The 24913-nt window shown below is 45.6% G+C and overlaps 1 protein-coding gene across 31 annotated transcripts in view; it reads right to left on the minus strand.

The window, feature by feature from the left end:
• TCF7L2 (transcription factor 7 like 2) overlaps positions 1-24913 on the minus strand; it is a 197547-nt gene that overhangs the window by 70090 nt on the left and 102544 nt on the right. For 14 of the 31 annotated variants that reach the window (XM_059900839.1, XM_059900844.1, XM_059900843.1 and 11 more), the window contains one exon: positions 2940-3083. The exons of the other annotated variants lie outside the window; for them this stretch is intronic. In XM_059900839.1, coding sequence (XP_059756822.1) covers positions 2940-3083 — 144 coding nt within the window. The remainder of the gene's footprint in view (positions 1-2939; positions 3084-24913) is intronic. 31 annotated transcript variants of the gene reach the window in all.

The raw sequence follows: 24913 nt of genomic DNA on the forward strand, positions 1-24913 counted from the left end.
GAGCTTTAAAATGGCCATGAATAGCTAACTAGAAAGAAGTGACTCATGCCTGCCCAGGTGGACATTGACTTTCTTAGTCATAGTTAATCAACTGGTCTACCAACCTTAATTCCCTAGAGGAGACAGCCTTGATTCTAAAGGGTTAGAATCAAGCCGAATCACAGGGAAGAGAGAGCAGGGACAATGAAGGTTAAGTATGGATGGGGTAGAAAGTATTCTAGATGTGGTACCTGAAAAGCAAAAACTGGACTCTGGATGTCCTGAACCAGAAGTTTCCTCCCAGCTCCTGAGATGGCTGGGTGTTGAACAGGACCTAACCCAATCTCCTTTAGCAGGTGGAAGATGGTTGGTGCAGAAGCCTCCAAACCATGGGCTATTGCCAGGGTCTTTCATTAACAGCAGTTTTAGAGCTCCACCCCTTTGTGATCTTAAGCAAGTTACCTAACCTCTCTGTGGCTCATCTGCAAAATGGCAATAATCACAGCACCTGCCTCTTAGGGGTGTTGTCAGGTTTTGAAGAGTTAATATACACAAATCGCTTACAGAAGTGCCTGGACCGTAGGAAGCACTGTATTAAGAGTCTCTTTGATCAGTATTTCAAGGGATCCTGGTAGGTGCCCAGTGAAGCAGGCTGGGCAGGGATTCCCCCACCATCCCCTTTTAACAGACACAGGGATGCATCACAGAGGGATGAAGTACCTTGCGGGCAGAGGTGAGAGACCGCTGGACTCAACCCTAGCTATGACTCTGGTCATGTGAGGTTTCCACTATGCTACCCAGAACCATCTCGAACACACCCAAGCTGTGCGTGGAAAGCATGCAGCACGACTGAGATACCCCCCCAGCAGAGGCCAGCCCATCACACGGACACACTATCAGTGTGCGATGCCTCCAGAATCCTGCTGGGTGTCTGCGCCAGACCGAGCACGCCAGCTCCTCTGGCCAAGCAAGCCCCCGCTTTATATCCTCAACTCCACTGATGCTCACATGTCAGCCCCCTACACTGATGGGGAGACTGAAGCACAGAGCACTTGGGTAACTTGCCCGAGGTCACACGGCCCGAGTGGTGGTGTCTCTGTGTCTGGTCTATTCACAACTTAGGGACTTAGACCCAATCCTGGAAGCTGGGTGTATTGGCACTTCCCCAAGAGATGCTTCCCTGTCCTGAGGGCAAAGCTTGAGAAACAAGCGTAGTCACTGGCGCCGGGGATCTAATCAGCGCCTGTGGATCGTGAGTTATAAGGAAGAAACCCCGTCTTTCTGTTTCATTTTCCTCAACTCAGAATGGGTGCCTGGTTCTCCTTTATCTACCTCATAACTCTGACCAAAGATTAATGAGTTACCGTTTGCCAGGCCCTGGTGGAGGAATAACTATGATCGGTATGGCCTTATCATCCAGAGTCAGAATGAACAGAGACTCTTATTAAAAGCCAGACCAAGGAGTGGCTGCTGAGAAAGAGCTTCCTTCGGGTCAAGGTTGCTCCGCAGAAGTGCAACAGCTCTGTCCAACCCAGGCCAGTTAAAGACACGGCCGTACACATGCACGGGACACATGTAATCCGGGCACAGGCCTCATCAGAAGAGGGGAAGGGGCGTGCGGGGTCAAAAGACCCTAGAAACATCCTCCGTTTCAGTCACGTCTGGCCAGAGGGGAATAATTAGACAGGAAGATTTCCACAAGACACCCACGCGTGAAGTTACTAACCAGAATTAAGACACATTATGGTGTATAAGAGCAACCGAGTGAAGAGAAAAATACAAAACTCTGTAAGGTACCATTCCAATTTTACGAAACATTTTTAAACTTTAGACACATGAATGACAAGAAAGAAATGCATCCAAATATTAAGAGGTTATAACTAGGTAAAAAAGAACATGGGTGTTTATATTTTCTTCTACCTGTTTCTCTTTGTGTCTCTAGTTCTCTTATAGGGCTATTTACTACTTTTTAAGTTAGAACAAGCTTTTAAAGATGATTTCACCCGCCTTTTCTCTCTCCAAAGGCGAGACGCACGTACACGTTACCTGTGATTCTAGGCCTCTGCTGTTTTCTGTCCCTGCAGCCCTAACACGCAGCACAGCAGCCAGCGCATAGTAGGTATGCAATAAATATTTTTCAAAGACAGAGGCTTTACTAATTGCCTCTTAAATAGTCACTTTTCTTTTTAAAAAAACTTAAAAGCTAGCATTAGTACTAAATCATTCACTGTTTGTAAGTCTAAAGAGTTACCTTACAATTTTTTATCTGCATTGACTTTTGCTTTTCTGAAGATGAAAGCATGTTCTAGGTGTTCTTTATTCTTTGGGACTACTAATTTGAAGAGAACTGTCACTCTCAAGCAGGGAGCAGTGTGGGGTATTGACATGGTATTGAATTATTTAAAGGAAATTAACAACGCTTCCTGTCCTTGGAGAGCAGACATCTGCCAGAAAAGCCATTCGCGGCTGCCTCAGGAAGATGTCACTGCAGAAGGGCGAGCATTGCCCAGCACCTTGAATTCTAAAAGAAAATCTGTAAGTTCTAAAGAACAAATAACAAAGACAAAGTTCAGGTGATAACTTCTCTTGCACTGGAAGCTCTGAAGAGTCCCGGGAAATTATTTCCTGGGGGTCAAGTTTAATGGGATAACGCATTGCTCACCATTCTCACGGAAGCCCCGCGTGACACTGGACCATGTGGCTTTAACTGGGAGCCCGGCGCCTCGGGTTCGCGCGACCACCTCCCTCTACCCTGTCCTCGTATGCTGGCATTTTTATGGCTATGATAGACCTATCCGTGGTCAGTACGCCCAGACATCAGGGCACCCGCAGTGACAGCGATGTGACGGGAGCTGGGGACCACAGTAGGGGGCACTGCCCCAGCGGGAGGTAAACTTTGGATGGGTGGTTTCAGTTCAGACCCCGCTCATCTCATACCGTCATTCTGCTCCGAGACCTACCTCCAAACACCAGGGCTCCCCAACCTTTTGTAAGGAGTGGCTCCTTTTCATGTCCCTGAAGACTTGAGTGCTGACAGTGAAGTCTGAGGGGGGGTAGAAGTGCTGACAGTCATGTCCCTGAGTGCAGCAAGGGAGGGGGCACTGCTGCCAGGAAGAAAGGGGAACAGAGTGAGGCTCGGGCGGGAGGCGGGGCGCAGTCAGCAAGGCATTCGCGGCCCCCACCCTGACTTCCTGCCCTACCCCCGCTTCTCTACAAACTCCAAGCGGGGAGGATCACGGTTCCCCGCACGAACCCAGAACTCTTCCACCTCCCTGCTGGCCAGCGACATCTGCAACACAGCCTCCTCTTGGCAGCCTTTCTGATGCATCCCTTCCCGCTGAGCCCACCCTTGCCCATCGTTCCCCCTAGGGACACGCCACTCCTTCCTCTGAGAAGCCCGCTGGCTAGCATTTTCTCTCTCTCAACTTACCTTACTGAATCTTCCATTAGCTTAAACCACGTGATATTGCTGCTATTCCTACCCGACAAAAATGCAGTTGCATAGGGTTCCACGCAATTCTAGAGCTATTTGGGGAGCTGTCTTAATATCTTTCCCTCTGCCAGGCTGCAGTCTTTTTGAGAGCAGCAACTACACTGACATATCTGGACCCCTTGAAAGATCTGGCAGCACACACCCTGAGTGCTCAGGAAGTATGTGCCCTACTGCACTTCAACCCAGCTGGAGCCCTATGATGAGCGCTGCTTCTCTGTTTGGGGTTCTGGACAGGAATGTTCATGTTATTCCGCTGTTCCTCACAACCACCCTGTGAGGTAGGTACTACTGTCGTGCCCATTTTACAGACAAGGAAACTGACTCAGAGACGTTAAGGAGCATGCCCAAGGTCACACAGCTAGTAAATGGTGGGGGGGAGGCCGGGGGTCGGGGGGGGGGGGGGGGGACCTGGACCAGGTCTCAGTCAACTCATGGTGGTGCTATATAGATGCATTTGCCTGTCCAGATGTTGACTATTGCTCTATAAATGGGGTAGAGAATTGAGGGGTGTTAAGAGCGACGTGGGGTCCAAGAAGGGCTATTTCACAACAAGGAAATATCATTCTAATCGTCTTTTTAAAAAAAAAGAAAAGATCTATGCCTTTTGTGTTCATTGTAAAGGATTACATCTTCCTTTACAATGAAGTTTATCTGCATTGTAAGAAGTTTAAAAACTTCTCTACTCTAGTTTTTAAAAAGTTTTTTGTGAAGGAAAAGCCCATGAACAAATTTTTCACCCTTTTTAATCCCAAATAATAGAATTCAGGATTAAGAACATGAGATTGAGCACAGTATCCAATATTTTATGTTCTGATATTCACTAAATAGCAGAATGAGCATAGTGGGTGCCAAAGACCCTAGGAGTTAGGAAATCAATGGAAATAACAGACAAATCTATAAAACAGCAGCCACATTTCTAGAATAACTTACATGGTTCCCATATAACCTGGTCCTCCGATGGGGGAGGTGGGGGACTTATCCAGGTGGATTAAAACCAGCCAAAAGCCATGTGAACACCCAAATTGAGAAGGAGCCACATCTCCTGCAAACTGGTGCTACTCTAGGGCCCTCGCTGGATGCAACTGTCCCCGTGGCTGGACTTTGAAAGTCACCACTGCCGGAAGCCCCAAGGTCTGCCCCCAGGAAGGGCAGCCGAAGCCCCAGAGGACGCACTGGTTGCCCATCCCTGGAGGTCTCTGGCCTCCACCCGGGAAGCAGAGCCTCCCACTCTGCATTTCTCCACGGGGCTCGTTTGTAAACAGGAATGTGAGTCACTGGGCAGGCATGAGTCCATTTTCAAGATTAGCCCAGGTTGACAACCGAGGCCCTCCTATTCTGCCTTGTCACAGCCGTGACTCACCTTAACTGCCTCCCACCAAAGCGGACATGGTTTAGCCCTCCAATTGTTCCTGAAAGGAACCCAGCAATATGGGGGTTTCACTCCTTGTCTGCTTGTTTTGTTTCCTAACACAATGCTGAGAGCAAAGCGGCAAGGTTCCCGAGGGCCAGCACCCCAGAAGTTTGGAAAAGAAATGTATCTAAGGTTACCACAGACCACATTCCCTTTATTATCTTCCCATGGCCTTTCCTTAGGGCCTGTACTCCCACAGGGGCTTGCACGCAGGCTTGTTACACTCATGGGCGCGCACGTGCACACACACACACACACACACACACAGACACACACACACGCCTCTGTATAGGATCTAGATACTCTTCCATTCCTGGGAACCTCAGAGCCAAATTTGCAGGTCACTCCTACCTATACTGTAGGATCTACCAGCTTTGAAATTTGTGAGATTAACCTTACTCCCATCTTATCTTATGGGTCTACCCTGCTTTGCTCTTTATTCTAATTTCCTTAATTATTCATTTCTAATCTTTTTACATAATATGAGGTCTTATAAGCCAATTCAAATTTGGGGGCTATAAGATGCCTATAAACAGATCCAAATGTATATACAAATACCAAATCACTTTGTTCCATGACAAAACTCTAGTTGAGCCTTCCCCTAACAAATAGAAGACTCTTCAACACGTCCTAAAGATTATGAAGGCAGATGTCCGCCAAGTTTTCCGCTCAGCATCCATTCATGCTTTTTCTGGTAACAGTGCCCTGAATTATGTAGGAGGTACCACCCTAACTCTGAAGCCATATAGTCTGGGTAGAGTGGACCCTACCCCGACCTGCACGGATGGGTAAGTGTACTCAGTCCAAATGCACTCAGCACATCACACCCCCTTACCCAGCCACTGATTCAGAATTGTGGGGAAGATAAGGTCTCTCTGGACTCAAACCTGCTTCCATGCAATGAAGTCAACCTGGAGGAAAGCAGAGCCAAGAGCTGGAAGGAAATGATGTCCTGGTATATGGGCCCCTGGATCCAGCCACGCTACCTGTAAACTTTTCAATTACGGGTCAATACACTCATTTTGCTCAGGCCAGTTTGGGCTGGGTTTGAGGAGAGAAAAGGGCACCTGACCGGAGAATTCTAGTTGCTTTAGAATGACCTCGATAACCGTCGGGGAAAAAACTGGAGACGCTCCAGGAAAAGTAAATGAAGGCCTCGTGAGTTTCATGCTCCGGGCATGATGAGGGGATTATTACAAGGCAATATATTGGAGTAAGTGTCTAGTACTTTTCAAAATCAGAAAGAATGTGGCTTGTGGCCAGTCTCTGGGATGGGGGTGGTGGCCTTGAGAAACCACACACCTGCTAGAACTGTCACTCGGCCCTCCTCCTCTAGTGCCTCTGAAGCCACCAGCTATACTGACCGACTCTATTAAGATGTGGTCTCCAGGAGTTGAGGCTGTGCCATGTCAAGACAGACGGCAGGCAGAGCAGGTGGCACGTTTCACTTTCCCTGATGGCTTGGCCCCTGAGGACATGGGGTGTAGACCAGTTCTGGACGTGGCCACATGGAGCAGAATCAAGGTGTACCACTAAGAAGTCAGAGCACTAGTTGTATATTCTACTATTTTGTTTCTTTATGAGCTTATAGCCGCCTTCAACAGGTGGCTGGGCAATATTCAAATGTTAATGCAACAGAATGGAAACCAACGAGCCAGAAAGTACAAATTGCCCTGCCAAGAAAAATAAACACAAAAGAAAAGAATATAGGAGGAACTGAAAAGCATTTAAAAACCAAAACCCTTAAAAATACTAAAGCCTCCAGAAATAAAGATTTTGTATGAAATTTGTTATTCTGACCAAATTTGGCCAACAGCTGTTGGCTATTGGGAGAATTCTAAACCCACCTCTTAGGCAGGAAGAAAAAGGCAAAAGCTTTCAATTTTGTTCCAGTAAAGTTTGGTGTGATTGTTAACTTTATATGTCAACTTGACTGGGCCATGGGGTGCCCAGATATTTGGCCAAACATTATTCTGAGCATCTCTGTGTTTTGGATGAGTTAAAGTTGGTAGAATGAATAAAACTGAATGCCCTTTGTAATGTGGGTGGGCCTCATCCAATCTGTTGAAGGCCTGAATGGGAACAAAAGACTGATCCTCCCCCAAATAAGGGAGAACTCCTCCTGCCCGACTGCCTTTGAGCTGGGACATTGGGGTTTGTTTTGTTTTGTTTTTTCCTACCTTCGGAATTGAACTAAGACATAGGCTCTTTCTGGGTCTCAAGCCCACCAGCCTTTGGACCAGAACTAATACCATCAGCTCTTTTGATTCTCAGGCCTCCAGACTTCAACTAGAGCTACACCATAAACTCTCCTGGGTCTCCAGCTTGCCAACTGCAGTTCTAGGGACTTGTTGGTCTTCATAACTGCATGAGCCAATTCCTTATAATCAATCTCTTTTTTTATACTTGTCTGTCTGTCTGTCTATCTATCTCCTATTGGTTCTGTTTCTCTGGAGAACCCTAATATATTTGGGTTATGTTTTTATATGTTTTCTCCCCCCAAGCAAGAGGGAAAGGATTATTTGTGGGTCTCTCAAAGATATCAGAATTGTGAAATGGAATGGGTCTTAGAAATCATGTAATTGAATTCCTTATGATTTTTTAAAATCCTTAAGTCTAGGCATAAAATTAGGACCTACCCAGGACTACACAGCTAGAAGAGAACAAACCAAAACCCAGGTTTTAAAAACTAGGAGATAGGGGTTCTATGCATAACATGGAAGAGTTTTATTTTGAAACTGCAGCATCTTTGGAGGGATAAGAAACCCATTTGAGACAAGGATATGGGCAAGAGCCATTCCAATAAAGAAGCAAACCAGTAAAATGACAATTTTTAAAAGTTGGAGGGAGGGCAAAAACCTCTTATCTCTTTATCATCTACTCACATACACGTGCACATGTGTGTACAAACAAGGACACCAAAAACAAATAAGCAATAGCAGACACCCATCCATCCAACCAACCAACCAGAGCCCACACACATACACATAACCTTGGAAAGAGAGTTCAGATCTTTACAGGTCATGCTGATCTAGCTTTGAGTCCATCAATAATTATCACCTCTGAAGGTAAGGTAACTCTGGTGGGAACTACTTACGTCTGAAAGATCTTGCCAAACAACACAGATGCAAAAAAACTGTAATCACGGCTCCAGGCAAGCTACCATTTTTGTCATTAAAGGTGAACCCAGTTTTTCCCCAAAACAGGATACCATCACAGACGTGGCTAATGTATGCAACATTATTTTTCATGATTATTTTTCCAAAATGTGAGCATGTGTGAGTGACAAGGTGTGAGAGTCTGTGTGTGGTATGTGTGTGTGTACACACTGCACACCTGTGTGCATACAGAGGTAGGCGGGTATCCTCCAGTATGGAAGACAGCGGCCTGCAGTCAGGAATGGCAAGTGCCCGGCTCACCTACGGCAGCTCCCTCTTCCCTTACCCGTGTCAATATCACTAGGCCACCCTGCTCAGAGCTGGCATGTGGTGAAACGTAATCATCACCCCTACACTCAAGGGATGTAGAAATAAAGTCTGCCTTGGCCCTTGAGGACCTCATCTTAGTGAGAAAGAGACCAGGATCCAAACAGAATGAACGCAAAAGGAGCCAATGTTAAGTCAACCCTTAGACTAGCCTTTTACAAAGTACAGTTCACCTCTTCCTCAATCTCAGCAGAGAGACACAAGTGGGGCCTCACTGTCACTGCCACTTCCCACCAACTAGCTGTGTGCCCTGTACTTCTGGGGCTCAGTTTGTCAAGTCACATGAGGGTGCCAGCTGCTAGATGACTTGTGAGGGCCCTACTCACCCTCCAGCATGCTCCAATTCTGCAGGGAGAGCAAAACGCAGAGGCGGGGGATACAATTAAGTCCTCCAATCGCTCTCAGTACAAATCCAACGTGCCTGGATATCTAGACATGGCCATCATTTAAGAGGTGATATTTACCGAAGAAAGTTGTATTCGAGGAGAAAAAGCTTTCTTTTACCAGATAAAATATCTACCATGGCCAAGGAAAAATAGTTTAGCAATAAGGTATAACAAATGGGAATTTGTAGCATCATTTCAAAAGGTGTTTATTGGTTTAAAGAAAATGTTGCCAACTTTTGTTTTCTAGGGGAAAAAAATACCTCTCAAGAAGTTGAAAATAAAACATACTTTTTTATTATGGTATAAACAATAAAGGAAAAGTCATATAAAATATCTTTGAAGAGTTTGGGATAAAGTTTAAAAAAAAGTTACGTGAGTAATTTTGAATAAAGGAGATGCTTTTATTTTTTAGCTGATATCAACACTAAATTAACTGACTTAATTGACTAAATTATTAGTTAAGTCAAATTAACTAAATTAATTGACTTGAAGTGAAGTCAAGGCTTTCTGGGATGGTAATAATGTGAAATAGCTAACCTTAATATTGGGAATTTAGCTAAGGCATGCAAAAAATAAATGCAGTTCTAAAAGACATCACTGGAACACTAAATGAAATCCTTTCTACGGCCAACCTAATTCCTTGGACACCCATACACTGGCAGAGCACCAATGCATCTTTCCCATCTGTTTCCTCAGACAGTGATGAGGTTCCGTGGTGACCTCAGCAGGTAGAAAAGTGAAGCTTTTCCCCGCAACCTCCATCTCCATTATTTGCATATGGAACTGAGAGATTAACAGTGTAATCTTTCCAGACAAGCAAAATGCCAGCAAGCTCATGAAAAACCACGCTCATCCGTTACTTTGAGAGAATAGGAGCTGATTCACACGTGTGGGCAGAGGACCCCTATGGAAGAATTGGAGGCAGAAGCTCAGGTCCACTGTGAATCCAGCTAATAAATAAATGTAATATCGTGCTGTTAATGAGATTTTTGCTAAAGGATAGTTCCTCCTCCCAGGAAAGCCTCCGAGAAGGGATGTGGGTCCATATGACGCCCCTGGGGGCCATGAACAGCACTGCGCAGAATCAAGGGACCAAGAGGGGGAGAGAGTCTGATTGGGATTGGTGATGTGTACTTGGTAATCCTCTCTTTAAAAACCAACACATCGCCTACAAAAAGACAAAAAAAAAAAAGCACCCAAAATGGAGCTGAGAGGTTGTAAAGACCACACAGAGACCACGTGTGCCTGGGGAGCTAGTTACCACTCAGGACATTTGGAGTGATTTGCTCTGAAAAAGAAAGCAGCAGTGATCAACAGCACCCTCCTCCCGGATCAATGGGGACCAAATGTTTTAAAATGCAAATAACAGGTTTCTAGACCAACCCTGGAACCTCTCCTGGAAATGTTTTTATAATTCACATCTTGTTAGCCACAGGAGCCCCAATTAAATGTCTTCTCTTCTCATTTCTACTCACCAATTATTAGCATTAGATAATAACATACTATTTTCTGCTAATATGTATCCTGACAACATCAAACTCCAGAGGGTCTTCATGGTGCAATAACTGAATAACTGTGCAAATGACGGCTAATTGACGAGAAAATTTAAACCTTCTCAGTGTTTATGAAAAACAAACCATTTTGGTTGAAATGCATTATACTAATGGCGTAAAAACTTATTAAATTGAAATAATTTGGGAAAAAAAGTTCTCCCCAAACATCATGAAAGAGGGAACCACACTGCAAGGACATAAGGTTATAAATATTCAAAAACAATGGACGATATGTGGAACCTAGAAAAATGGTACAGATGAACTGGTTTGCAGGGCAGAAATAGGGACACAGATGTAGAGAACAAACGTATGGACACCAAGGGGGGAAAGTGGCGAAGGGGGGGGGGGGGGGGGATGAACTGGGAGATTGGGATTGACATATATACACCAATATGTATAAGAACCTGCTGTATAAAAAAATAAATAAAATTCAAAAAAACAAAACAAACAAACAAACAAAAAACAATGGACGCCCACAGGCAGGACCACTCTTGACACCATCTCATTCAGAATGGGAAGGTACGTGAGAATTTGGGGAGAGGCTCGCCAGCTCCATTCTCTAACATCCCCGGTTCCAAAATGACAGTCATCCCCCAGCTGTCATCCCCAGAAAGAATCACACTATTGCTAATTTCATAACTTGAGTGGCCACCACTATTGTCATTGGGCACACACCTGGGACACCATAATGGGTCCTGTCTGGACTGGGGTGATGAATTCTCTCAGGACTATGGTATTCGGGGTTCCTCAGCTTGAAAGGGAGAGTTGGAGCCACAGGATAAAAGATAAGGGGATGAGACAAATTATCCCATGCCACCCAAGTCGTTGGCTATTCTTCTACCCTGAATATTTATATTTTTAATAAAGAGAACTTTGAGAGAGAAAAAAAATCCTAAATTGTGCATGTGTTTGTGTGTGTGTGTGTATGCGTAGAAAGCAACAGAGACAGTACACCCATGAGCTGAAGGAGTCAATCCCATGTTGCTCCCATTTCTTCTCACCACTAAATGGATGGGCCCTGCTAAAGTGTAGTCAAGCCCAGAAAAATCACTCACATATTCTCACTGAGATGGCTCTGAGAGAACACTTAGTTTTCAGAGTTCTCTTAAAGATTGTTACGCTTTCTTGGAGTGAAAATCATCTTCACATGGCTCACATGTGCAGCCAATAAAGAAAAAGACTCACGTGTTCCCTGAAAAGTTTCCCCTCAAAGTACTTAAGGGACATTAATGCCAAAGACAGTCCTGGAGGGTAGTGATCGGAACTGATGGGTGGGTCCACCACCCTGAACAGAGAAATTCTACCTTCGGCCACATCAAATCAACCACAGTGCAGACGGGAGCCAGTGCAGCAAATCCGGACAAGATGAATTTTCCTACCTCCAGAGTGTAAACATACCTGGGCTTCTTAATATTTACAACAGGTAAAACTAACAAACCAAAGCAGTAACAAACAAGTAAACCAAATATAAAACAAAAAGACTCCCTAGGCTGGAAATAACCTCTTCTCATCACAATCTTTGGTGGATGCCATTTGAGTGATTACCACCTGAGGAGAAAATAAAGAAAAAGGAGATAGCAGCTATCAGGAACAAGTTTGAGTCACTGGAGATAAAGTCTTAATCCTTGGTCAACATACAGAAAAACTTACTAGCAATAGTTACTACTTTCATAGATGAAAAGCTTTCAGTGCCTCAGGGAGACCCAAACTCTGAAGTCATCTTTAGCCAATGTTTGGTTCCAAGTAGAGTGTATGGAGGCTAAGTGTCTTCAAATATGTAGACCACTCACAGACTTGGAAATCTTTGCCTCGTAACAGTATTTATCATAAGAGCACTTAACTTCCGATAAAAAGGAAAGGGATAATTTCAAAAATTAAATAAGGTCTAGATTAATATTTTTAAAATTCTGAAGTTTACCATCAACTGATAAATGGATCAATAAAATGTGATCTATCCACACAATGGAATATTATTTGGCTATAAAAAAGTAATGAAATAGTGACAGATGCCACAACATGGATGAATCTTGAAAACACTATGCTAAGTGAAAGAAGCCAGTCTCCAAAGACCACATATTGTATGATTCCATATATGCAAAATGTCTAGAATAGACAAATCCACAGAGACAGAGAATAGATGGGGAGTGGGGGATGAGTTGGGGGAAATGGGGAGTGACAGCTAATGGGTATGGAGTTTCTTCTGGAGGTGATAAAATGTTCTAAACTTGATTGTGGTGATGGTTGCAACTCTGTAAATACACTAAAAATCATTAACGTGTACACTTTAAATGGGTGAACTGTAGAGTACGTGAATGAGCTAATTTTTTTTTAATTCTGAAGTTTCAATTGGCCTAACGACCATTATCGTATCTCTAACTGCTTTCTATTTGAATTCTGAGCACATTTTATTTGAAACGAATACACAACTCTGGGAAACAGGCAGGATAAGAATTATTATTCCCATTTCACAGGAAGCAGAGGTCCAGAGAGTTTCTGTTTTCTTTCCACTGGCTGGCTAGGTTTCCACAGGGCACAAGGAGAAGTGTGAATTATGGAGAAGTCATAGGTCTTACCATTCCCCAAATCAGGGAGGGATTAATATCCAGCTCTTGCCAGATGTCTAGAAATTTATATGGTTGGGTCACGCAGACATGCTACTGGACAAAAGACACTGAAAAATGGCACTTGGATTACTGGAATGCAACTCTCAATAGCATGAAGTTCAGGTTAAACAATTTAGCTAAAAAAGCAGCGGAGGGGGAGGAGTCATCTTGAGTTGATATCTGGTGGGGTGAAAATATACCCAATTAGATGTGGCCATATAATTTTCACATCAAACATCTTGTGGTCCCAAAGGCAACTAATGGCACAGCTTGCTGTGGATTTTCCCAAGTTTTCAAAAGCAATGACAGCCCTCTTCAACAAAGCCATTTAACATAACAGAAGGTTAAAGTGGGAACCACAAACACTTGCTTTTCTTAATTTACACCTTTCATTTACTTCCCCAGAAATGTCATGGAAGAGCCACGAAATTTATGATGTACTGTTCATACATCATATGTATGGTTCCTTTTAAGAATAGGATTTAGAAAGCAGAATGTGAATTCTAGAAGGTAATCTGGAGCTATACCTTAAAAAAAAAACTTTTAGTATTCCAGGAGAAACAAGATGATTTGGTTGGGTCTTGCACTTAAATTTAAAAAAAAAAGGGGGGGGGGGATGGAGAGAAAATATTAGGTGAGTGGGAAACTAGCGGGTTTTGAGAAATGAAAATATAATGACTTCACATCATCTATTCTACTAACCAGGTACCATTGAAACCCATTGCTGGAGCACAAGAAACAAAACACAGCTCACAGGGGCTTTTCTCTGCATCACAGAGTTTTGGAAGCACGAGAAGCTACTAATTTTTAAATCATCATGTTTGTGTAGTTTTAACCATTTCTTTTTTTTTTTTTTTGAAAAATACTCTAGTAAACCACTGAGATATGTTTTAAGTGCATAAAGTCATTGGCAAAAAAAAAAAAAAAAAAAAGACAACTTAAAACATACATTGGCAAATTGGGATGTCATTCATTTTAAAATATTCTTTCTTAGACCTTAGTCTGTTCTTTAGTTTCAGGAATAACAGAGGGATGGTTGCTCTCACGTTAAAGCAGGATTTCTCAACCTCAGCCCTACTGACATTTTGATAATTCTCTGTGATGGGGAGCAGGTGGGGGGATGGGGGGCTGCCCTAGCAGTATCTCTGGCCTCTACCCACTAGATGACAGTAGCGTCCCCTGCCCAGCTGCGACAACCAAAAATGCATCCAGACGTTGCCAAACGTCTCCTGGAGAGCAAAATCACTCCAGCTGAGAACCAATGAGTTAAAGATAACTGGCCTGAAAATTTTCCTCTGACATGGACTGATGCAGAGGCCCTAGCTTGAAAAGGTACCCAGATCACGGCAGCAGCCGGCAGCAACAACAAAATCAGTCAACTTTCATCCAAATCCTCCAACAGCGATCAGTTTCGGAAACCCAGAAAAATATGATGATACTGTAAACATCCCCCTGAGCCTCCCCAGTGACTAGTGTGTAGCCTTCAACTGTGTGCCAAGGTCCCATTAGTGCCCTGCAACTCTTTTAAGCGTCCCTAATATTGTCATTCACAAATGGATGAAGTGACAGTACTAGCAAGATTCGTATGTGTCTAAAGGTGGGGTGGGCATGGTCCCCAGTCTGTTTTGGTCTCTTTAAAAACCACAGAGCTGTAGTAATCTGCTGATCTCTAATAGATACCCCAGTCACTCAAGAAAACCCAAACCACTCCCTCTTCAGAGTGGCGGGACTCTGCTGGTAGCCAGACGGCAAAACAATGATATTTTTATCTCTGATCTCCTTAATGAAAGAACCCAAAGAACAAAATACAAAATGGAGCCCAAGTCTAATTCATAAATCCAGAAGGTTCTGCATAAAGTGAGTCTGAGGATCTACGAGATCCCAGAGGATGTTTTGCTCAAGCAAGAGACGGGCAGCATCAACACCCTCGCGGACCTTTGGTGGATTAGTCAGCCTGCCGACGGCCCTCGAAACCGCCACGGGAAAGCATTCCTCTGCTCGCCAGCCACGGGCACAAGAGGTCACAGCAGTGCCAGAGGCAGGGGGGCCAAACCCCAGACCCATCTCGAGACCCCGGTGCCTCCTGTCCAGGGGGGAGAAATGCTGCGATGCATCACCACTCCTGGGGTGGGGTTTGTTTTCTGGACGCCGTGCCAGCAACTCCCGCTGGGAGCCATCCAGGCCACGGGGATGGGCGGCAGTCTGGCTAAGTGACTCACGCCGAGGCCAACAGGTTGGAAAGGCTTGCGAGAATAAAAATGGGAGTGGGAAGCAGCTCCGCAGGGAAGCGTCCAGAACATCCTGTGACCCATTTTAAGTCCAAACCCTCTCGTGATCATCAAAACCTAGGTTTTCAGGGTTGACGCTCACCCAATGACAACTCAATGGTTCTTTCTCTACAGACCCCGAGCAGGAAGGGAGCCCAGGAACTCTGCCTGCTGTCCGAGTTCTAGACTGGAAAGACACCTGCTTGAAAGACGGAGAGACCCACCCAGGTGCAGCTGGTGCGCGCCGCGCTCTCCCATCTCACGCCAGGTCACCCGGCTCTGCCCTATGGAAACATGGCCAGTCTCCGGCATCCTGGTGGCCTCGTGGACACGAACAGTGTAGTTGCTCTAGTTCAGCGGCCAGGTTCATCACTCAGCACTTAGCACCTGAATTCATTAAGTCACCTCGAGAAGCCTGGTCTCCACGTTTTTACCTAAGACACCAGAAACATCTCAGACCCAGTGCCAACCCCCACATCATTACCATGATGTATGCAGGGAAGCACCCTGCATCTTGTTTCTCTTCGGCCCAAAAGGCAGACAAGAAACAAGAGCTAGCCAGAGATCAAGGCAAGAACCAATCTATGAGCTCCCACCAAGTCACCGCAAATAAAAACGTCTCGTTTTCCACTGCCAGTCTTCCAAGCGTGAATACCATGGGTATCGGCTCCTCTTATTTAAGTAGTTTATAAGCGAGTGGGTCACCTGGAAGGCACCTTCCCCATTTATTAACAGCAAGTTGTCTGAACAGCCACTCTCCCTGGGGAGCGTGACTGAAGATGGGGCGCCCTGACTCTGCTTCCTCCGGCACCCAGAGCCCCAGGCTGGCCCCCGACCCAGAGGAGCCCAATCATCTGGGGAGGGATGGCAGTCTTCCGTGGATCTGCACCAGTGTGACCTGCCTGAGAGGGTTTGCACCGTCCCCACTGTTGGGGTCGCTGACGCCCCGGGCTGCCGAGGACAAAACTCCGTGACAGCCTGGCCCGCTCACACACAACCAGCCCTGCTGTCTCGGGCTCAGCTTCGGTTTCAGCTCGGGCACCGACAAGGTTTGGACCCGTGCCCAGTCCCAACACTGATAACATTCCTTGCAGCTGCCCCACCGGGAACAGAAAAGGTAAAAGATTCCTCCCTCCGATGTGTGAACCAGGGGAGAAAAGCCGGGGGGCCCGGGGGTGAGAATACAGAAGAGAAAAGGAAAGGTTTCCTGAAACTCCCCTGGAGCCCCTCTTAGCACCAAGGGAATCGGTACCCTATCTCCACGTCTGCTCCAACATCACAAAAGACAGATACTCAAGCTTCTCCGGCCCAGCGTACCCTCAAAGCAGGAATTCCCCCTGGAGGTGAAGTTCAGGGAGACAGCGTTTAACCCTCTCCCCACCAACACTGGAGTCACCACCAGGCAATAAGAGGGAGGAATCCATGGGTCCCGGGTCCAGAACTAACCCACCAAACGTTCCACTACTAATATTCCAGCATGCTCGTGTGTACTCACAACGACCTGTTGGGTGTTTCCATCTTCCGGCTTCTTGTAGCAAACAGGGTAGTGAGGTAGAGTTGAGGAAAGCAAAAGGACACTGAGTTCCAGAAGGCTGAGGCTAAGAGGCCACCTTGGGCAAGTTTCCATCATAAGTCCCTCCCTTTACTAAGTGGAAGGCACTAGACCACGAAGTGTATGATTCCATTTATACAGTATGTCCAGAATAGGCAAATCCATAGAGACAAAAAATACAGTAGTAGTTGCCTAGGACTGGGAGGAATTGGGGGAAATGGGGAGTGGCTGCTAATGGGGACAGGGGTTCTGGAGGGAGATGATGAAAATATTTTGAAACTGATCGTGGTGATGGCAGCAAACTCTGAATATACTACAACCATTGAACTGTGTACACTTTAAATGGGTCAACTGTATGGTATGTGAATTATTTCTCAATAAAACTATCGTTAAAAAAAACAGTTTAGCCATCACAAACATGGGGCTTTCATCCTCTTCTGGTTGAGTCAGCTTTAAATGTTGTCTCTTGGACTAAAAGGAAAGATAATCTGGAAGGTCCTTAGAAAGTATCTGGATAAGCTATTAACCTGCTTGAGACTCAAGCTACTGGTACGGGGTAACAATGTTATCTACCCTAAAATGTCACAAGGGTTCAATTCCAAGGGGAGGTAAAGAGCTTAGCACAGTGCCCCGGACATGACAGACGCTCTATAGAACACACCTGTTTTGCATACCCTCCTGCAGGAGGTCTCAGAGAGAAAGGCCAGGTTCTAGAGAGAAGGACTGCCAGCTATCTTTGCCTAAACCCTGTTGCTTTTTTCAGCATTCTTCCCTCACCTTCAATATTAAGAGTGTGACCAACTTAAAAAGCAATAATAATAAATGCCAAAGTCTGGGAACTCTATGAAAGCTGTATCTGCAATGGCAGATCCTAAAAATATACTGCATACCCATTCCTACAGGGCTCTCCTTTGCCAGAGGGTCTTGCCCCTGTTCAGCAGATGGGACACAGCAAACAGCACAGGGAATACGCCCAGGATTACACTGGATTCTACAGAAGGAGGTGTCATGACCAGTTCTTAGCTCCAAATAGGTTAATCCCTATGATCACCTTTACAAGCCAAGGCAGACAACTAATGAAGAGCATCTAGTAGATACCAGAAAAAGGGCTAAGAACCTCACAACACCTGTTTAATGCAAAATTCAATAATTAATTAATTTTTTAAGACTGACTCCAGCTAATTCCCCCAGGGAATCACCCTAACACCAGCCAGTCATGTGATCCAATGGGAGCCTCCATCTTCTTACATGAGCCCCCCCGCTTCCCAGTCTCACTGATTGGTCCAAATTGGGGTAAGAATCCCACCAACCTCCAGCTAAAGATGAAAGCCTGTGACACTACCCATCCTCCAGGACTTCCCACCGAAGCTCTGCAGTAGGAGGAAACGAAGACAACATAGAGAGCACACACTCAAAGGGCTGATGTTCCCTCGTGGGACAGCATTTCAGTTGTCCCTTCAGCAAGCTCTACCTCTGCCATTCCCAGAAGTTAGTTATGGGAATCAAAGAACTCCCCTTTTCCTTGTTTAAACTTGTTCGGGTTGGGTTTCTGATACCTGTCACTACAGAGTTCCACTAAAGGAGTTTTGTGGGGTTTTTTAATGTTTTATACAAAGGGGGAGGGCATTCCAGATTAGGAAACTTTGCTCTAACACACAGGTAATAAGGAATGGCGCCAAAAACCTTGGCCTGCCCATCTAGCTCCAAAGCCTTAGCTGGTCCATTCCACTACATTATACCAACCCACCACTCCTACTAAAATCCTCTGCCCTAAACAGGACCCCAGGGCATTTGGTGAGGCCCTTAGTTGGCCCTTAGAGTTTTCACAGAGGTTGTCTCCAAAATACATATGTGCATACTCAAACAAGTCACCAGCAAACACAGAAGGCCCCTTCTCCCAAGTAAGCACCAAAATGATTAAACGTGGACTTCTCCAGGTCTGTGTGTTTCTGTGCAACATTGTGTGTGTGTGTGTGTGTGTGTGTGTGTGTGTGTGTATGGCCCATCTCACACACCCCACACAGCACCGTTCTATTACTAGATGTGATGCAACACAGGGCTTCTACATTGTGGAAGTGAATATTAAAAGACAAGGAAGATAGCTGTAGAATTAGTGCTTAGAACCTAGAGCTGGGAATTAGCAAGTGGAGCTCCCCAGCACAAAAGGCTCCACCAGTGTTTCTTCCACTAGTATTCTGTCGTAGGTGGTTTAGCCCTTGCAGATCTCGACATCAACAAGCAGGCCTGAGAACAGGTAAAGGAGATGTCCTGAGTGAACACGCTAAGCACCCAGCGTATATGCAGTCCCCCAACAAGCAGAAGACCAGATGGGTCTACTTCTTTAAACACGTCCCAATTCCATTTCTGAATAACATCTGAGTGTTTGCGGCTGTTCGCATGGCCCCAGCACATACTCCTGGAAGGCTTCTTTGACTTAGTCCAGCAAAAAGAAACAGGTTTCTGTTACAGACACGCTTCTCCCCCTGAGCTAGACACACCATCGTGCCCACCGCACCCACCATCCGCCTCTGAGGAGGTCCACCCCACCCTGGGCTGCACCCCACCATGTGTCAGCCCCTCCCTGCTAACTGGACTGGAGACAGCATCTTACCCAAGGACGGCCAAGGCTGGACAGTGGCCGTCAACAGACACAGACACCCCAGCCAAACACGGGGCAGGGAGCCAAGTTCTCCCTCTTGGTTTTTTGGGTTTTTGGTTCACTTAATCGGGAACTCAGAATAAACTGGGAGCCAAGGTAAAGGGACACAGAGAAGAAGTCCATGAGGTGAAAGGGCCGAGGTGGAACGGGAGTGTGGAAGTGAGGAGAACAAGGGGACTCGGGCAGAGAGCATGAGGGTGCAGAGAGAAGGTGGCCTGCAGACTGGGAAGGGTTAAGAGATGATACACAAAGATGAGAGGAGACAGGCCAAGGGCTAAGTAACATCTCGGCGTGGAGCAACTCCTGCCCTGCCGTCCCTCCAGCGGCCTGGGGTCGGGAGCAGTCCCCCACTCCCAGGCTGCCGGAGCCAAAGGCCAGCGGCCCCTCTCTAGCTGTTGAATTCCTGTCCATGTCTCCGGGAGGCCAAACCACTACTGCAGCATCTCTTCTTCCCGATTCTCCTGTGTAGCCTTAAAATAAACCCCGCAAGACTCACAGGAACCGAACTGCATGCTTTGTTCCCCAAGCCCACATCCTCCCCCCTTTCCAAGCATCCTGGACCACTCACGAGGGCTTCTGGGTCATCACCATTCAGGTGGCTCCATTTTTACCCAAATAAATAATCTTGTTCACTGTCAACAGTGCGCAAGAGCCTGCAGAGCAGAGGGGCCGTGAACACCTTGTATACAAAAAATCGTTACATTTTGTTCAAAATGGGAAGTTGGTGTAAGCTTCATTAGTCATTTTTTTTTTAAAGGGGAGTTAAGTCTACACTGTTCTCACATGTCATAAATGGTCTCCCAGGACTGTTATCTCCTCGGCAGGTTTAATAAGGCACTTAAGACTTAACAAAATACTAACTTTCTAAAAGGGACTTCACAGAGTTTAACTGAAATCCATAAAGTTATACCAAATGCCATGGAGGAAGACATGTCCCCAGTTAGAGGTTTTTAAAGGGTACCCAGAGATGAAAGAGAGAAGAACAATTTGAGGAGAATCCTCGTCCTCCAAGATTGTAAGGCTCTGTCCACTGACTCTATTTTCCATTTTACAGTCACAGCAGAGGACAGAGATCACTGAATCACTAAGTTTCCAAGCTATAAAGGACCCAAAAAAACCCCAATCATACATAACCCCTATTATCTTTCTTTTAAATCTATGAAATAAAACATGCCAAGACTTGCCCAGGGTCACACGGCAAGTTTCTGACAGGAGTAACAAAGGACTCAGGCTCCCTGGGTCTGAGCCCAGGCCTCATTCCCTTCTGCCCTGGAATTTAATTTTCAACACATTGAAAGTTTCTGTGAAATCTAAACATAATTACATCAAAAGTCTAGCACTACTTATGAAATCTAACAGAAAAATATATTGCCTCTCAGAAGCTTCACCAGAGAAGCTTGACAACAGAGAAAAATTATGGCTAAGTATTTGGGGGGGGGGGGGGTGAAAGAGGTACAAAGAGGTTTGTGGATAATAAAATCACTTCCAACCCAAACTGACCCACATTTAGAAGTCCAGAGCCAGTTAATCTGACATCAGTCAATTCTGTGCTGCAGTCCAAGCATTTGAAAATTTACTTTGGGCTGAGTATTACCAGAAGATTCTTCCTGCCAGTGGTCTGCAGTTCATTTCTTTGTATGACAACCTCAACACCCAGGACTCCAGTCCTTCTGGAGCTCATCCTACAGGCTCTTAACTGGTAGATTTAGTTCAAGGTCCTCAAAGTACATATCACTGTCCAATTCACATAGTATGTTAATAACTGTGGGCTATTATGTTGATTTATTCAAAACCGCTCACGGCAGAAACACATACTCTTTGGGCCGTTCTTCCACTGTACATTCGTTCAAATGCATCACATTTACAGTAAGGTTAATGCGAGGTGCCCATTCTTCCCGAGAGAATACAGAAGAACGGTAATACATTAAATTCTCAAATATCGCCTTCTGATGAAGCCTCTGTAATCATTGTTCCCACTGCTGCTTTAGCCCAACCCTTCCAATGGGGAGATGGGCTAAGGAGAGGTTGGAATGTGGACATATTTTCAATGGTGTGCTGATGGAGAAGCAAGCTTCGCACAGCAGCCCAGATTCATCATCCATCAATACCAGCACCTCCCTTTAATGGTCAAAAACAAAGTGAAAACTTGGAATTGCAGAATCTTCATTAACAGAATCCTGTAAAATTGGTCCACGTGATCTTCTAAGTGCTCATCTTTGGCCGATCCTGTCTCATGACTCTGATTTGCTTTTATTCTTTCAGCACAGCTTAAAAACCTGATCCATAGGGGCTTCCCTGGTGGCGCAGTGGTTGAGAATCCACCTGCCAATGCAGGGGACACGGGTTGGAGCCCTGGGCCGGGAAGATTCTCACATGCTGCGGAGCAACTAAGCCTGTGCGCCACAACTACTGAGCCTGCGCCCTAGAGCCCACGAGCTACAACTAATGAAGCCCGCGTGCCTAGAGCCCCTGCTTCGCAACAAGAGAAGCCACTGCAATGAGTAGCCCCCGCTCACCACAACTAGAGAAAGCCCGTGCACAGCAACAAAGACCCAACACTGCCAAAAATAAATTAATTAATTAATTTAAAAAAACAACAACAAACAAACCTGGTCCATACAAATCCTACACCTTTACATGACTGAAAGTGGGTCTGGAAGTTTCTTACATAGCATTCTTTTGAAATTTAGAGTTCCAAACTGCCCAGCTTTCATTCAAATTATAAACGAACACAACAGGCATAGCTTCTCCATCCTAAGACTCGCATTGTTCCTCCATGTTGACATTTCTGAAATTTAGATGCATGTGATAGGTACAGAAATTTAACACAGTAGTGTTTCTTTACTCCCTGAAAATGTGTTATTAGACTATAGGCATATCTTACAACTGTTGGTGTATTCGATTTAGAAAACATGGTACTGCCAATAGTCATTCTCATGCATTTCTCTGGCAGGTTCTTGCCTTCACACACTGACACAAACCAAATAATAAGAATTGACATAGCTTTACACTGATGCAAAAGACTTACCTGCAAAGCCCTCCAAGTATTAGTAGCACCCCTCTCCTAAACATTGGGCAAAGGAACATATCCTGTTTGAAAAGCTGTTTCTCTACCAGACCACCTGACACACACCTCTCATTCCTGACTACAATCCGTGAGGGAGATAGTTATTATTTTCCTCACTTTACTGATAAGGACACAGATTGGTAACTTCCCAAGCTGACAGAGTGAGGAGCCAGCGGGTCAGGGTGAAAACCAAAGGGGTGTCCATCTCCAAAGCCAGTGCTCTTAACCACTAGGCTCCACAGCCCTGCCCCTTCAGAAGCCATGGTTATCCCCCTTCTTCAGAGACGAATAAGCTGAGGCTCATACTAAGCCATCAATACGAAGATAACGTAACTGCAAGTGGAGAGGCCAGGCAGTGGGAGCCAGATACTGTGTGAGTTTGGAGGCAGGAAGTACTTTTTCCAATGCACTAGGCAAAAAGTATAGGATGGTCCCAAATGGCACCTTTAAGATAATGAATGAATGAATGAATGAATGAATACGTGTGTCCTTTACTTCGCAGACCTGAGTATTTGGGATGAAGTTTCCACTTATATGAATGGATCTATGGATGCCTTCTCGTCTCTGCCCTCGACCCCACCCGAAATGTTCCCCAACTGTTTGGATATTACATTCCATACTTCTAAACAAGAGGCTACTTTCCCCACATTCAAAACAGGCCTTCTGCCAACCCATGAGATTGCCGGCCTGGTAAAACAGCCCTCACACCGGCCACACGAACCACCTGCCTTACTCTGGGTTCCAGAAGGAGTAGCTGGTACCAAAGAGGATGCAGCCTCTGGGAGCTGGAGCCCTGCCTGACCCAACTTCCTGGCTTGTAAGTTCAATGAGAGGCAGGTCAGGGAACCTGGCTACACTTACTTTTCTCTCTGGAGAATGGGATAACCTGTGCATCATTTACTCAAAGCCTGCTTGTCACTGGATGAGTATGTGGGGAAACATGAAGGCAGAGCATTATTTAGATGAACGGTTACTAGAGGTAACAACAGCAGTAAACAAGTTCAATTGCACGGCCAACTACTCAACAAATTCTGGCTAGACACTTATTTATGCTTCAGCTGAAAATCTATGAGCCTGCCTAGAGAGGGGACGAAATTTCACTTGAAGGAATGACAGAATATTTTCCCAGGCCCTCGGCTTCTTCATTAATGCTTGCCTTATTTGGGGAAAAAGAAAAACTGGCTGAGGCATCCGTGGTAGTTTTACATGCCGTGAACTGGCAATGTTTTGGAACAAAAAACAACTTTTGCGCTAGGGTACTTATGGCATCATTATCGCATTTTCCAAGCCCGGCTGCCGCACTGCCAGGAAAAGAAGGAAGGAGCTGGAACAGTAGAACCTTCACCAGCGGCAGGGCTGAAACAAGGGGGCTTTAGAATAAATCTTGGTCCGTGTGCACATTTATGGCAAAATAACCCATGTGCATTTACCTTATAAAAGTGTTACAGGTAGGCATACTTATGTAATTTATTTAATGTTCTTTAACATCCATGCTTACTTGGGTTTCATACAATTTATTAAGTTTTCAGTCTGGCCTGCAGAAATGGGAAAAATAAAAGCAGATGTGAACGGACTACCCCCATCTAAATGTTCACCAACCTCCTGCAAAGCCTGGAACCAGCTAGGAAATACCTCTGCGGCCACCATTTGGAGCCTGCCCTGGCCGGGGCCCTTGCTTCCATCCAGGAGAAGCCTAACCTTAAAGGTACAAGGGTCTCTCCAGCTGAGTCAAAGAATAAAAATCTCAAGCAAGAAAAGCTTGATGCCTGATTGGAAGCCCGGTAAACATCACAAAGGAAACAGTCCCCATTCAGGAGATAAAAAGCAAGATGGTGAAGGCCCAGCCAGACCCAGCCAATCCTTAAGAGTCTCCAAGTAGCAATGCGCTCCCCCCTCTTCCTTCCTCCCAGGAGTCCCCTAGACTTGTCTATTTCAGGAACCCCACAGCCTTTTAGGAACTTCCTTAAACCTGCCTGAATGACACACAATCCACCCATCCGACAGAACACACATAACACACTTGTACTTGCAGACAAACACATCTATGGGCGCGCACGGACATGCACTCACACACACACTCTTCTCCTGCTCTGCCTAATCTTCCTGCGCTCGGCCCTGTGGTTTAATATTTACCACATCTCTCGGCACATTCCCCTTTTTGCTAAATAAAAACCCTTTCATTGCTCTTTTCTTGGCCCCTTTTTCTTTCTCCAGCCTCTGGCTCCTTGGGAGAGGCTCAGAATCAGCCCACTGAGGGGTCTTAAGAGAAGTCAGACCGGAGGAGAGGGAGGGCTGGGAGGTAGAGGTAGTAGATTCAATCCAACAGCTTCAGGTAATAGAATCAAAATTCTGTCACAGCCGGCGTCGTTTCCTTCAGCTCACAGAGCCCACACACTCCTTCCTGGGTCCACCCAGGGTCCACCCAGGGTCCACCCAGGCTCCACCCAGGCTCCACCCA

This window comes from Balaenoptera ricei, chromosome 16, assembly GCF_028023285.1.
Source record: "Balaenoptera ricei isolate mBalRic1 chromosome 16, mBalRic1.hap2, whole genome shotgun sequence".
In the NCBI taxonomy this organism is placed as follows: Eukaryota; Metazoa; Chordata; class Mammalia; order Artiodactyla; family Balaenopteridae; genus Balaenoptera; species Balaenoptera ricei.